This window comes from Tamandua tetradactyla, chromosome 4 (assembly GCF_023851605.1).
Source record: "Tamandua tetradactyla isolate mTamTet1 chromosome 4, mTamTet1.pri, whole genome shotgun sequence".
Taxonomy (NCBI): domain Eukaryota; kingdom Metazoa; phylum Chordata; class Mammalia; order Pilosa; family Myrmecophagidae; genus Tamandua; species Tamandua tetradactyla.
Genome location: NC_135330.1, coordinates 52,990,754 through 53,006,514, shown reverse-complemented (window position 1 = coordinate 53,006,514; position 15,761 = coordinate 52,990,754). Strand labels below are relative to the sequence as shown.

The 15,761-nt window shown below is 36.7% G+C and overlaps 1 protein-coding gene across 1 annotated transcript in view; it reads right to left on the bottom strand.

Annotated features, from left to right (window-relative positions):
* Positions 1-2,860: 2,860 nt before the first annotated feature.
* LOC143680793 (complement factor H-like) overlaps positions 2,861-15,761 on the bottom strand; it is a 133,395-nt gene continuing 120,494 nt past the window's right edge. Inside the window, exons 21-22 of the mRNA XM_077157294.1 lie at positions 3,728-3,910; positions 2,861-3,270 (exon numbers count right to left, since the gene is read on the bottom strand). Coding sequence (XP_077013409.1) covers positions 3,074-3,270; positions 3,728-3,910 — 380 coding nt within the window. The 3' untranslated portion in view covers positions 2,861-3,073. The remainder of the gene's footprint in view (positions 3,271-3,727; positions 3,911-15,761) is intronic.

Genomic DNA, 15,761 nt, shown 5'->3' with positions numbered 1-15,761 from the left:
ACAGAAGATGTAAGCAACTCAAGTGTCCATCAACTGATGAATGGACAAACAAAATGCATTACATACATACAACGGAATATCATCCTGCTGTAAAAAGAAATGAAATCCTGAAGTATGTGACAACCTGGATATTAAGTTTACAGATTTCCTATTTAGGCTGAAGATAAAGGTTTGGAAAGAGATGGTGGTATTATCTGAGTTTAATTAAAAAACTGAATTCTGTAGGTGAATGTGGTTAAGAGAAAAAATTAGGATGTATATGTTACTAGAATAAAAATTAAAAGATGAAACCTGGGGCTGTATAGCACATCTATTGGAGATGATAGATTGTAGTTAATATTACAAATACAAGAATGTGTTTCATGAATTATAACAAATGTTCAATACTAATATATGATGGTAAAAATAGGGTGGTATATGGGAAGATTTATAACTAAAGTAATAATGTACAATAGATGAAAGTATTTTAATAATCCTTCATCAATTGTAACAATGAACTCTAGTGTTAAAAATGAATAATAAAATTATCTCTAAATAATTTTGAATACTATCAACTGTTCCAGACAAATGAAAGGTATTGGTGGTAGGCAGTGTGCACCTCTAATTAAAAAAAAAGTAAATGTTTGACAAAATACACAATAATAGAATGAAGAGATAGTGTATTTAAAGATGAAAAACTCAAAAGCAATCATATAAAATGCTCAAACATTGATTATGTTCTTAATCAATTTTCCCTTAAATAACAACTACAGAGGATAAACAGGAGATGGATGAATTAAGGAATTAGTAAGAACATTCATAGGTGAAAATGATAACATTTTTAATGTACATGCAATTCTTTGTTGGAGATTCATTCTGAACAACTTAAAGTAGAATTTGGTAATGTCTGCAAATTATTTTCTTATGGTCACTCACACAAACATAGAGAAATGTGTAGAGAGACAGATAACTATAGAAAATGTATTTGGAAAATTTTTAATTATGTTTGAATCTAGATTCTAGTTCTAATGGTGTTTATTAAACTCTTATTCTAAGATTTCTATAAGTTTAAAGTTGGGGAAAATGTACGTAGGGATATAACACTGATTTAGAATGGTCTCAATGCTGTTGTGTAAACAGAAAGACTGTTTAGCTATCGTATCTAAAAATAATAATAGTAAATGGTCGATTGGTGTCAGAGGTTTCCACCTCACAAAGTTGGCAATGATCAACAAGCTGCGATTTATTTCCCAGTGACAACAACCCCCCATCCATGACCTACATGACTGATTGAGGAAACCATAGTCTATGTGCTTGAATGCAACCCACCAATTCCTTCCAAGGATGAACAAAAAAAGCTTCGGTTCCCTATCGGCCCTTAGAGCTCCTGCCCTTAACCAAGTCTCACTACCTACCCATCTTAAAATGCTACATCTCTTTACCTTAATTCCCCACCAAACATAGTATAACTCATCAGTCAAACTAATCCCTCTCACCCTATGTAACGCAGTGTATATAATGTTGTGCAACCTCCTGGAGGCAGGCTGAAGTTATTCTTTAGACTCCCTCCACTGAGAGAGCTTCTTAATTGACTTCCTGCCTGCAGTCATCAGTCTCTGAGCCCTGGTGTGTGCCTTTTTTCCTACCAATGGGAATCTTTACACACATTTAATACAATAGACCATCTCGAAGATCAGTTTCTTTGTTGCAAGGGTGATACACTGCTCAGATATGGGGTCTACTTGTTATGAAGCATCTAAGTTTTTCTGATGTGACATATAATTGACTACACAGCCTCACCTACAAAGTGTCCTTGCACTAAATATTGATCTGGTTGGAGATACTGAGTTCCTGGGTGTGGTCAGGAGTGAGAAAGGGGAGGTGAGCTCCCTGCTTGGTCCTTCCTGTTCAGATGGTCAGTTGTTCCACAGGACGAGTTCCTCAAACCAACTACTTCATGCTGTAGTTAGTTCAGATTCATTTTCAACTCAAACAATAAAATTTTGGGTACATCTTAAATGGTTTATGCTTTGTGGAAATTAAAATATTTCTATCCATGAGTGATGTAACACATTAGTGTTGTTTAAAATATTTGCACACAAAAATTAAATTTTGCATCTTGTTGTCGAACAATCTCCAAGATCTTTATTCACCAAGAAAATGACGAGTATGTTGTAGGACTCAGGCTCTTTCCCAACAATCTCTTCATATTTCTTCACATGCATTCCTTAGCTTTCTAGTCAGCCATAATTTAAATAACATCTTTTTGGTATTGAAGGTTAAAGGTAGAAAATTAGAGCATACGCAGCGCTATGAAGGTCTTAAACATCAATCCTTTCCCCTATTAACTCTAATTCAGAAACAGTCATTGCAAATATATTATAGCATTTTATGTTCATCTTTATTCAATAAATATTAATTTTATACTAAAAAAATTGTAAGTGTGTGTATGTATGATTATACCTGGTATTGAGTATCCACCACTTTTTATGACAAAGTTACAATGATTATACAACCAATGGGATCTGAATTCCATTCTGATTTGTTTGGATCATGGAATATGCCTGACTTCATATAGAGCATCACACATTTCATATTTGTTATATTTATATGTTGATATATTAGGAATCAAAAAAAGTTATAGATACCATGTCAATTACATAAGATATCACTCAGTTGGCTTTACGTGTTTATGAAGTGTAGGATTTTAAAGATGGAGACAACCCTATCTTTTCCATTCTTTCTGATATAACAGAGACTCAGAGCTCAAAAGTTATGGGGAAAGGTTTGAGAGAATTAAAAGAGTGACAGAGGGAAGCAAGCCTGAAGTGAATGCATCAAATATCTTGCAATTGGTTTATGAATAGCACACATAACACAATTGTTCGCCAAGTTTTAATCTAGCACATTTAAGAAGTGAGACACTGGTCTCTCTGATTACAGTAACATCATCCACTTACTATTTAACACAAATTCTGAAATGAAAAAAAATGTGTTAACAAATACAAGATAAGATAGAGTTGAATTGGATTAACAATGCAAAATTCAAATTCAGTGCACTTATTTTCATTACATAAATGCAGAATACCAAATTTTAATTACAGGTGGGATATATCACTGTCCCTTCCTGACACTTCGTTCGAAGAGGAGCTGATGTGTCTGCTAGGTAATATCCATACTTACATTGGAATTCAATAACATCATCTGTTCTGGAATACAGTTTTTTATCACGTGACCACTTTAACTTTATGTTATGTTCATTCATCTTATCCTCTGATATTACACATGCCTCTGTAAATACAAAAAAGTACATAAAACATTAATTAATACAAATCTCACTTTCCATAGATGTCTAGGTTTTCAATAAAATCTTACATACTGTCTCAGGAATTCTTTCCAAAAATTTTACCAAGCCATCTCTATAAAAAATTGTAGCATAGATTTTTTAAATGTTAAAATACAACATGGAAAAATAAATAATTAGGCTTAATGAGTGATAATTTGATGTTATTAAAAAGGATTCAAAATGTGAATTATCACATTAAGTGTCTTGAATTCAGAAATCTTCCATTAGCACTGCATTTGAATAATAATTTCCTAATCTTTGGTTCCAAACATATTAATATTTTGTAGTCAAGCACTCAGCAGTTTGCTTGTATGTTGTTCCATGAAAATTCAATCATAAACAGTCAAAGTTTATTCATATTACTCTTGTATTCTTGGATATCTGGAAGAGTGAGGCACTTACCTAAACATTTTGGTGGTTCTGACCACTCTCCATTTCTACATGTCACATGTGTGTCACCCTGAAGTGCATAAAAGGCCTGGCATTTATACTCCACTGACATTCCTGGAGCATATTCTACTTGTGGAAATAAGATTAAGTCTCCATTTTTAATAGGTGGAGGGGGCCCGCATTTTCCTTTAGAATCTAAAAAATATTATTTTTTGAGAAAAAATCAACTTACAGATTAAATTGAGGCAAAGAAAAACAGCACAATATATGTCAAGATTTGCATTGATTTCTAACAATAGACATATTTCGCTTTAAAAATTCTAATCAAATGTAGTGAGTCACACCATTTCATGGCTCTTTATTTCACCTCACAATAAAGCAAACACAAATTATTAATAAGTATGTTTGTTTTATAATATTCCAATATAATAATGTTATTTTCTGTGCATTGATGTTTAACTATAGGATAGCTAAGATAAACAGGCAAAGCTCTTGCAGTCCTTTGAGTCCTTAGATATTTGTTTCATTTTCACTTAGATTACAAAAGAAATGTCAACTCTTTGGAAAATTGCAAAGAATATCCTATGTATAAAATAAAAGGGAATTTTTGGTGTCTTCTTCTGAAAACAGTATTTTAGAAACATCTTTGCTTACATTTTTTGCCAAGTACAACTAAAAATCCTGGATACAATATATAGAATGAAACTATAAAGACTTGGTAGAGGTAGAGAAGTAGACACAGCTAAGAATTTGAGAGTCAAGGAGTAATAAGCAGTGGGCTACTTGAGTTTTATTTTTGCCTCTTGGAATAAGCATTGGAGAAGATTGCATCTCAGAAACGATATCAGGATAAAACAAAAAAGTCCCCTAAAGGGCCTGCAATCTCAAACCTGAGGCCCGGGAAAGGACCCATACTGCCACCTTTTTCACAACACCAAAACTTTCTAGAAAAAAATATAGAAGTTATTGAAGATCTCCCAACCTTCAATCAGCAGAGAACAAGCGAAGATCATAAATTTCCAACACCCTGAGATAACAAGGCATCTATTCTTTCTCCCATGGGGTGAGTGAAGCCAAGTGGTGAGCCTGGGCTGGCACCCTACATGCTAGTAATAGAGACTACTGAAATGGATAAGTAATATCCGAAGTTTCAAGCCGTAATAGCCCAAATTTCTAGGATACAGTGGAAAATCACTCAACCTATCAAGAATGAGGAAAACCTCAAAAGAGAAAAGTCATTCAATAGATGCCAATATTAAGATGCCCAGGAGTGTAGAATTATTTAACAATAATTTTTTGAAACTGTAATGGAAATTACAAAATTGATGATATAATCCCAGAAGTTTTCTTTAAACGATTCAATGAATTTAACAGTCAATTGGATATGGCAGAAGAAGGAATCTATGAACTTGAGGTTAGAACAATGGAAATCACGCAGGAGGAAAATATAATGAAAGCAAAGAACATATTAAAAGATTTTCAGGAACCATAAAAATGACAAAACATTAAAATCCTAAAATATATGGTGCTATGAAAACCAGACAATACATATCCAAAAGAATGAAAGAGGACCCATATCTCACACCTTATACAAAAATTAACTCAAAATGCCCCAAAGATGCCCTAAATATAAGAATGAGTACCAGAGTTCTGGAAAGATGGCAGAATAAATTAGGTCAAGTTTACCCCTGATCCAAGGAGCAGCTAGAGAAGAGGTGGAAAGGCAACTGAGACAACAATTCCAAGGGGTAAGTGACCTGGGAGGGTCTTCTTCACCCCATAGGAAGATCTTGGTTGTAAAAGCTAAGGAATTCAGATGCAGAGAGCCAGACACCATCCAACCAATGCAAAGAGCCTAACATGCCCATTTCTAAATGGAAGCCTGGAGACACAGGAGTGCACAAATAAGGAGAACAGGACTAGGAAGCAAGCCAAGCTGCCTCCCTTGAACGTGTTATGTTCACATGCGCCTCTCCCACCAGGCAACACGTGAATCCTCACACACCTGAATCCCATTACACCCCAATTCTTTCACTATAACCTCCCACACCTGGCAGGTGCTTAGGTGTGCATCTGTGCTACATAGACCCTTCCCTGCATGCGTGCACACCTGATCCAAACTCCTCCACACCTGCCTAACCACGCCAGTGCCTGCCCACCCGAAATCAACCTCCCCGACCCACATCCCACAACTCCTGTGTCCTGTGCCACAACTTTATACACTCTGACATCCACATCTGGGCCCCCTGGACCATTCCTTCTGTGCAAGGACACATCCATGCCCTGTCGCCCTCTGCCCCAACATCTGTGTCATCTACCCTACACCCTGATATCCAAACCCCCATGCTCCATGTGCCCACCCACATCCTACCTGCACACCAGCCCCCATGCATCCACACAGCCCCTCCATCCACTTTCCACACTGCCCTACTTCTATGTCCTGCATGCCACATGCTTCTTCTGTGCTCCAAGGTGTGCTTGAGTTTCACCACATCTCCAAAGCCCTGCACCACACCTCCACAACCCCACACTGCACATTCCATGCTCACAGGCATCACCATAATTTCCCCAAACTGTGCCCATACCTGTGCTGCAAGCCATCACTGCACTGCTGTGACCCACCCAACACCCCACATTCTGCCACATCCATCCTGCAAATACAAAGCTTTAGATTATTGAAAGAAATCAACTTCCATAGTGACACTACTGAATCATTTTTATGCCTTGAAGACAACAGAAAATCACTCAGCATATCAAGATGCAGGCAAACAGAGCCAAGCTTAGTGACCAAATTGAAACACTGGAGGAGATACAGACTTTGGAAGAATTAATCAAAGATGTTTATATAACACTTCTAAATAAAATAAATGGGATGGTTAATGACATAAAGGAGATCAAGAAGAAATTAGAAGAACATAAAGAGGAATTTGAAAGAATTAATGATAAAATAACAGATATAATAGAGATTAAAGATCCTGTAGACCAAATTAAAAATATAATAAAAGAAAGACAATGGCAGACTTGAAAAGACAGAAGAAAGGATAAGTGAACTAGAGGACAGGAGAACTGATTTCAAACACTCAAAACAGCAAATATAAAAAAATATGGATAAACCTGAATTGGATCTCAGGGAAATGCTGGACAAACCAAAGCACATTAATATAAGAATCATTGGTGTCCCAGAAGGAAAAGAGAAGAGTAAAGGACCAGGAAGATCAGCTGAATATATAAGGGGGAAAACGTCCCAACCCTTATAAAGGACATAAATATGCAAATCAAAGAAGCCCAATGAACTCCAAATAGAATAAATCCAATAGGCCTTTGCCAAGGCAGATATTACTCACTCTGCCAAATGGTGAAGAGAAGCAGAAAGTCCTGAAAGCAGCAAGAGAAAAACAATTTACACCATACAAAGGAAATCACATAAGACTGTGTTCAGACTACTCAAGTGGCAGAGGCCTGATAAATTTAAGATCTTGAAAGAGAAAGATTCCAGCCAAGAATTCTGTAACTGGCCAAATTGTCTTTCAAAATTGAAAGAGATATTAATATTTTCACAAACAAACAAATGCTGAAAGATTTTGTCAACAGGCGATTGGCCCTACAAGAAATACTAAAGGAATGTACGCCAGCTGAATAAAAGAGACAGGAGAGGGAGGTCTGGAAAAGGGCACAGAATTGAAGAGTACCCATAAGAGTAACTTAAAGGATAAAAAGAGAAAGATGGAAGGGCAGTACAATGGTGGCTCAGTGGCAGAGTTCTCACCTGCCATGCCAGGACCTGGGCTACCCAGAGCCTGTCCATGCCAAAAAATAAAAGAAAGAAATATAATCTACATATATACTGCTTATAAGAGACTCATCTTAGACACAAGGATACAAATAGATTGAAAGTGAAAGGATGGAAAACGGTGTTCCATGCAAGTTGTAACCAAAAGAAAGCAGGGGTGACTATATTAATATCAGACAAAAAAAGACTTTAAACGTAAAGGCATCACAAAAGACAAAGAAAAACACTATATATTAATTGAAGGGATGATTAACCAATAAGAAATAGTAATCATAAATGCTTATGCTCCCAATCAAGGAGTGCCAAAATACATGAGACAGACATTGGCAAAACAGAAGGAAGTAATAGACGTTTCAACAATAATAGTGGGAGACTTCAAAACACCACTCTCCTGTATAAATAGAACAAACAGACAGAGGATCAACAAGGAAATAGACAAGTTAAATAACTTGATAACTGAATTAGACCTAACACATATATAGGTTATTACACCCCAAAACAGCAGGATATATATTCTTCTCCAGTGCTCATGGAACATTCTCTGGGATAGATAATATGCTAGGGCACAAAATAGGTCTTTATAAATTTAAAAACACTGAAATTATTCAAAGCACTTACTCTGATAACAATGCAATGAGGCTAGATGACAATAACCAACAAAGAATGAGAACTTTCACAAATATATGGAGATTAAGAAACACATTCTTAAACAATCAGTGGGTCAGAGGAGAAATTGCTAGAGAAATCAGTAGCTATCTGGAGATGAATGAAAATGAAAATACAGCATATCAGAACTTATAGGATGTGGGAAAGGCTATGCTGAGAGGGAAATTTATTGCCCTAAATGTTTATATTAAGAAGTGAGGAAAAGCAAAAATTGAGGACTTAACAGCACACCTGAAGGAATTTGAGAAAGAACAACAAACCAACCCCAAAACAAATAGAAAAAAGAGAAATAACAATAATTAAAGCACAGTTAAATGAATGAAATAAAAAAGAATAGAAAGAATCAATAAAACCAAAAGCTGGTTCTATGAGAAAATCAATAAAATCAACGAATCATTAGAAAGTCTGACAAATTAAAAGGGAGAGAGGACTCAAATGATCAAAATCAGAAATGGGTGGGGTCATTACCACAGACCCTGAAGAAATAAAAGAAACCATAAGAGGATAGTATAAACAGCTATACAACAACAAGCTAGACAACTTAGATGAAATGAACATTCTTGGAAACACACAAACAAGCTACACTGACTCGGGAAAAAACAGAAGATCTCAACAAACCAATCACAAATAAAAAGATTCAATCGGTAATCAAAAATCTTCCTCCAGAGAAAAGCCCAAGGTCAGAGGGCTTCACAGGGAATTTTATCAAACATTCCAAGAAGAACTAACACCAATCTTGATCAAACTTTTCCAAAAAAATTGAAGAAAAAGGAACATTACATAACGCATTTTATGAAGCTAACATCACTTTAATACCAAAACCAGGTGAAGATGCTTATAAGAAGGAAAGCTACAGGCCAATCATACCGGTGATGCCGAAAAAGCATTTGACAAAATTCAACATCCTTTTCTGATAAAAGTACCTCAAAAGTTAGGAACCAAAGTTAACTTCATCAATATGGTAAAGGGAATATGTGAAAAATTCATAGCCAGCATTATACTCAATGTAGAGAGACTAAAAGCTTCCTCCCTAAGATCGGGAACATGACAAGGATGCCCTCTGTCACCACTATTATTCAACTTTGTACTAGAAGTTCTAGCTACAGCAATCAGTCAGGACAAAGAAACAAAATGTATCTAAATTTGACAAGGAAGAAATAAAACTTTCATAGTTCGAGGATAATGTGATACTATACTTGGAAAATCCTAAGAAATCCACAAAATTACTTGAGGTAATAAACAATTCAGCAACCTCACTGGATAGCAATGTGCAAAAATTAGTAATGCTTCTAAGTACAAGCAATGACCTAATTGAGGAATTAGTTAAGGAAAAAATTCCATTCAAAATAGCAAGTAAAAGAATCGAGTATCTAGGAATGATCTTAACTAGGGACATAAAGGACTTGTACACAGAAAACTACATAACATTGCTAAAAGAAATCAAAGATGATCTAAATAGGTGGAAAGACATTCCCTGTTCATAAATAGGAAGTTTAAATATAGTTAAGATATCAATTCTACCCAAATTGATCTACAGATTCAATGAAGTTCCAAAGTTACAACAACCTACTTTGATTTGAAGCCTTGGAAAGGCAATTTGACAAATTCATCTGGAAGGGAGATGCCCTAAATAGCTAAAAGTATCCTAAAAAGAATACGGTGGGAGTATTAGCACTTTCTGATTTTGAAATATATTATAAAGCCACAGTGGTCAAACCAGCATGGTACTCGCACAAAGATAGAAATATTGACCAACAGTATCAAATTGAGAGTGCAGAAATAGACCACCAAATCTACAGTAAACTGATTTTTGGCAAGACCCCCAAATCTACTGAACTGAAACAAAATAATTTCTTCAATAAATGGACATGGGAGAACTGGATATCACTAGCTAAAAGAATGAGAGAGAACACTTACCTTACACCCAATACAAAAATTAACTCAAAGTGGATCAACTACCTGAATATAAGAACCAGTACCATGAAGCTCCTAGAAAAAAATGTAAGGAAAATCTTCAAGACCTAGGAATGGGAGGTAGCTTCCTAAATTGTATACCCAAAGCACAAACAACAAAAGAAAAAATAGATAATTGGGAACTCCTCCAAATCAAATGCTTATGGCCTCAAAAGACTTTGTCAAAATGATGAAGAGGCAGACAATTCAATGGGAGAAAACATTTGGAACTCACACATCAGACAAAGGTTTGATATCCTATATACATAAAGAAATCATACAACTCAATGACAAAAGAGCCACCAACCCAATTACAAAATGGACTAAAGATATGAATACTCATTTTTCTGAAGAGCAAATACAAATGGCTCAAAAGCACGAGGAAATGCTCATTTTCATCAGCTATAAGGGAAATGCAGATCAAGACTACAATGAGATCCCACCTCACACCTATGAAAATGGCTGCTATTAAACAAACAGGAAATCACAACTGCTGAAGAGGATGTGCACAAATTGGGATGCTTATGCACTGCTGGTGGGAAAGTATGATGATATAGCTGCTATGGAAGACAGTTCGGCGGTTCCTTAGGAAACTAAATATCGAGTTGCCCTATGTCCTGGTAATGGCACTACTCGGTATATACCTAGAAGAGCTGAAAACAGTGACACAAACAGGCATTTGTACACCGATGTTCATAGCAGCATTATTCACAATTGCCAAAAGACAGAAACAATCCCAATGCCCATCAAAAAATGAGTGGATTAACAAAACGTGGCATATACATAAAATGGAATATTATGCAGCAACTAAACTAAATGGCATAATAAAGCACATGACAAGACAAATGAGTCTTGAGGACACAATGCTTAGTGAAATAAGCCAGACATAAAATGCCAGGTACTGCATGGCTCCCCTTTTATGACCATGGTAAAGACAAAATGAGAGGCTTACAATACAGAATATAGGGAGCTTAGAGATACATAGAAACTAGATATGCAGGAACAGTTAGTTAATGAGGTTGAACACAAATGTAAGGGAATACAAAGAAGGGAAGGCAGTTCACTAAGGGGTCTGTAAGTAATATTACTATACTGAAGGTGAACATGATTGAAAGGGGTTTTAAAGACCCATTTGTCCTACTGGTTAACACTGCAAATATATACAAGTTCTTGCATGAACTACTTCAAAAGCATGATTGCTGTACAAAGAGAGCATATGTTCAGGGTATAGAGGGAAAACTGCTATTGCATGCTACGGGCTATGTTTAACTGGAAAACACCAACAGTACCACAGCAACACCAAAGGTAAATAATGGAGGGAGCGACAAGTGTTAAGGGGAAGTTTAGATTTTCTATCTGGTAAAGGTATGTTTATTGGTTGTCTTTCTCTTGGGACCAATGAAATTATCTAAAATTGACAGTGTTGATGGCTGTTGACTTTGGACATTATATATGGCACCTAATGAGTGGAGGTGGCTGAAGAATGCACTGATTGAGAAGTAGAATAGTGAACATATGGTGTATATATATGATCTAATATTGTGCCACTGCATAAAGGTACAAAATAGTGAGGCATGTAGCATTCTGAAGGAACCTGTGGGACATTTGGTGAGACAAAATCAGCCAGAAACAAAAGAGAAATTATTGTATGGTCTGCTTTAGAAAATGCTTATAAGAAAACTGGCACCCAGATTGTAAACTCTTACGGCAGTCACGTTTAGTATGAAGTAGTAATTATTATTTCTGGATTTTGAGAGACTGTTATACATTTATATATATAACCTTGTATTTAGAGAACAAAACAATGCTGATCAGGTCAGTATTAAGGTAATTCAGAACATAGGGGTAAGGAAGACATTGTCTATATTATAGAACCTCACCTAGTCTTTGAGACCAAAAGAAGAAAGATTTATTTTGTCAAGAACCTAAATTTTCTGTAGCACATAATCTAACTCTACCTGTTTGGATAGCTCATTTAAATAATTGAAACACAGGGAGCTCAGAATAAGAATGAGGATTTTTAATCCCGTATAGCTAAATGTAATGCCTGGATTAATTCCTGACTATATTAAGCAGATAATCAAAAAGTCCTTTTAGGATGGGAGAAAAAAATATGGAACTATTAAACTTAACCACAGGAAAACCCCTGATATTGTAGTCAAGCATTAGGGACACCCAAATCAATAACCCAACTCCTTGAGGCTTGTTGTTGTGAAGCTTATGTATGTAGCACCAAAGCTTAGCTTATCATAGTATACTGAAGAGTTATTTCTGGAGAACCTCTTTTGTTGCTCAGATGTAGTCTAACGCTCTCTAAACCCAACTCTGCAAGTGAAATCATCGCCCTCCCGATACATCAGACATGACATCCAGAGGTGATAGTCTCCCTTGTGGTATGAGAGATGACTCCCAGGGATGAGTCTGGCCCTGGCACTGTGGGATCAACAATACCACCCTGACCAAAAGGGGGAAAGAAGTGCAATAAAAAAGGTAACAGTGGCTGAGAGTTCAAATAGAGTTGAGAGGCTACTCTGGAGGTCACTGTTAATCACACTTCATTTAGACATTGCTACCTATCATAACTTGCCAAACCCCAACCAAAATCATTCCAGCCAATCGTAAAGGACACCTAGGGCATATATAAGATTCTGTGAAAGTTCCATGTCCTAGGGTAACTTTTCAGAGAACTACAACCTCCAGATGGGCCCCTGGAACAAATAAATCCTGAAACCTGAAGGTCCAGCCTCTCCAGATCATCAGTTAGTTCTGTCTCCCTATCCTATGCTATTGACAGTTCCTTCAAGCATGAGAAAACTAGAATGGCCATAGCTCAAATACCCCTAAAGAGTGGGAGAAAGATCAAAAGTGAGGCTGGAGTTATACAGAGAAAATAGGGTTTAACAAATAAGTAAGAAGGCTGAATCATTATATTGATATTCCTTTTCAGTCTCCAGTATCTTAGAGCAGCTAGAAATAAAAACCTAAAATTGTGGAATTGTAACCCATACCAAACTCTGAAACCTCCTCTATAACTAATGGTTGTACTGTGCTTTGAAATTTATTGCTCTCTTGTATTTATGTTATTTACACAAAAAAAGAAAAAATCTATTGCAATGATAAAAATAAATATCCCTTCTAACCTCCAATATTCTGGAGCAGCTAGAAGGAATAGTTTGTGATGATGATATGTTAGCCCATGACAAACTCTGGGCTTCTCAAGTAGTTTAGAGTGCTTTGAAAATTATTGCTTTTTTCTTTCTTTGCTTTGTATACATGTGATATTATACAATTTGAAAAGTTTTTTAAAAAAAGAACCAGTACCAAGAATTTCTTAAAAAAAACATAGGAAATATCTGTAAGATCTATGGATAGACAGCAGTTTCTTAAACTTTACACTAAAGCACAAGCAATGAAAGAAAATATAGATAAAAGGGACCTCATAAAAATTGAATACGTCTGTTCTTCAAAGGACTTTGTGAAAAGGGTGAAAAGGCAGCTGACTCATCAGGAGAAAATATTTGGAAATCATAAATCTGACAAGAGTTCAATATCCAGAATATACAAAGAAATCCTACAGCTCAACAATTAAAACTCAAACTACCCTATTAAAATATGGGCAAAGACATGAATAATAGAGTTTCTTAAAAGGAAATACAAATGGTTATAAAGTACTTAAAAAGATACTCAGTTTCAATAGCTATTAAGAAAATTCATATCAAAACCAAATGAGATATCATCTCACACCAATGAAAATGGCTGCTATTAAAAAAACAGGAAAAATTGTGTATTAGGGGTGGGGCCAAGATGGCGACTTAGCAATGTGCACGTTTTAGTTCATCCTCCGGAACAACTACTAAATAACCAGAAAAAGTACAGAACAGCCCCTAGAGCCTCATCAGAGACCGGACACACAGCATACCCCAGTCTGGACCAGCTGGACCAGCTGCGAGCCTCCCCAGAACCGTGAGTTCCCCAAGCCACCATGGCCAGTAACCTGCCCCCACAGGCTGCTTCCCAGAGGGGAAAGGAAAGAGACTTTAACAGCAGAAGGGGCTGAGTCCAACCAAACAGCAATTGTGGTGTTAGTTAACAAATTCTGACTACTAAAATAAGGCCCCCAGCTCAGGTGAACCTGGTCAAAGTGGAGGTTGCTCATTTGGCTAAAGGAAAAAAAAAAAAGAAAAGAAACAGAGGTTTTTGTGGCTGTGTTTCTACAAAGGCTTGCCTGCCTCTGGATTCAGTGGCAGGACTTTCAGGCTGAAACAGCCCAGGGCATAGGCAGAAGAAGCTCCTTTCAGGTAGGGCTTGTCTCGAGCCTGTGCCTTCCCTAGGGGAGGGGTGAAGCACAACTCAGGTGGAATCTCTCCCTCAAGGAATTCAGACCCCAGGGCTTGGTAATTTGAAGCCATTAAAACCAGCCTATAACCTCTCCTCGGTGTCCACCATGCCCCAAACAGGGAGAGGGTTCCAAAGTTAAAGCTGCCACATCATCTTATTCTGGTGGGATCCGCAGGCAGACAAACACCACATACTGGGCAAGATAAGAAAAACAGAGCCCAGAGACTTCACAGGAAAGTCTTTTAACCTCCTGGGTCCCACACTCAGGGAAAACTGATGCAGGTGACTCCTTCTCCCTGATACAAGGACAGTTTAGTCTAGCAAAACCCAGCAGAGTCTATAATACCTATGTAGAACCTCCTAAGGGTTGGGGGGGAAAGGCACCATACAAACAGGGCAAGAAACAAGAAAACAAGAACTGAAAACTTCATATCTGTTAAACAAAACCTAAGCTAGAGGTCCAGAAAAAGCTGAACTGAATGTCAAAGAATGGATAGACAACAAATTCATCCAGCAAGAAAACTCTAGGTAGGAGAAGTGAAAGCAATCTCCAGAATAAACTAATTAAGGTAATTAAATGTCTAGATGCCAGCAGAAAATAACAAATCACACCAGGAAAATTGAAGATACGGCCCAGTCAAAGGACCAAACCAACAGTTCAAATGAGTTACAAGAGCTGAAACAATTAATTCAGAATATACAAACAGACATGGAAAACCTCATCAAAAGCCAAATCACCTAATTGAGGGAGGATATGAAGAAGTCAAGGAATGAACAAAAAGAAGAAATGGAAATTCTGAAAAAACAAATCACAGAACTCATGGGAATGAAAGGCACAGTAGAAGAGATGAAAAAAAACAATGGAAACCTACAATGGTAGATTTCAAGAGACAGAGGGTAGGATTAGTGAACTGGAAGACAGAAAAACTGAAATCCAACAAGAAAACAGAAACTACAGGGAAAAATATGAGCAGGGACTCAGGGAATTGAGTGATAATATGAAGTGCACAAATATACATGTTGTGGGTGTGCCAGAAGGAGAAGAGAAGGGAAAAGGAACAGAAAAACTAATGGAAGAAATTATCACTGGAAATTTCCCAACTCTTGTGAAAGACTTAACATGACAGATCCAAGAAGTGCAGCATACCCCAAAGAGAATAGATTCAAATAGATGTACTCCAAGACACTTACTATCAGAATGTCAGAGGTCAAAGAGAAAGAGAGGATCCTGAAAGCAGCAAGAGAAAACCAATCCATCACATACAAGGGAAACTCAATAAGACTATGCGTAGATTTCTC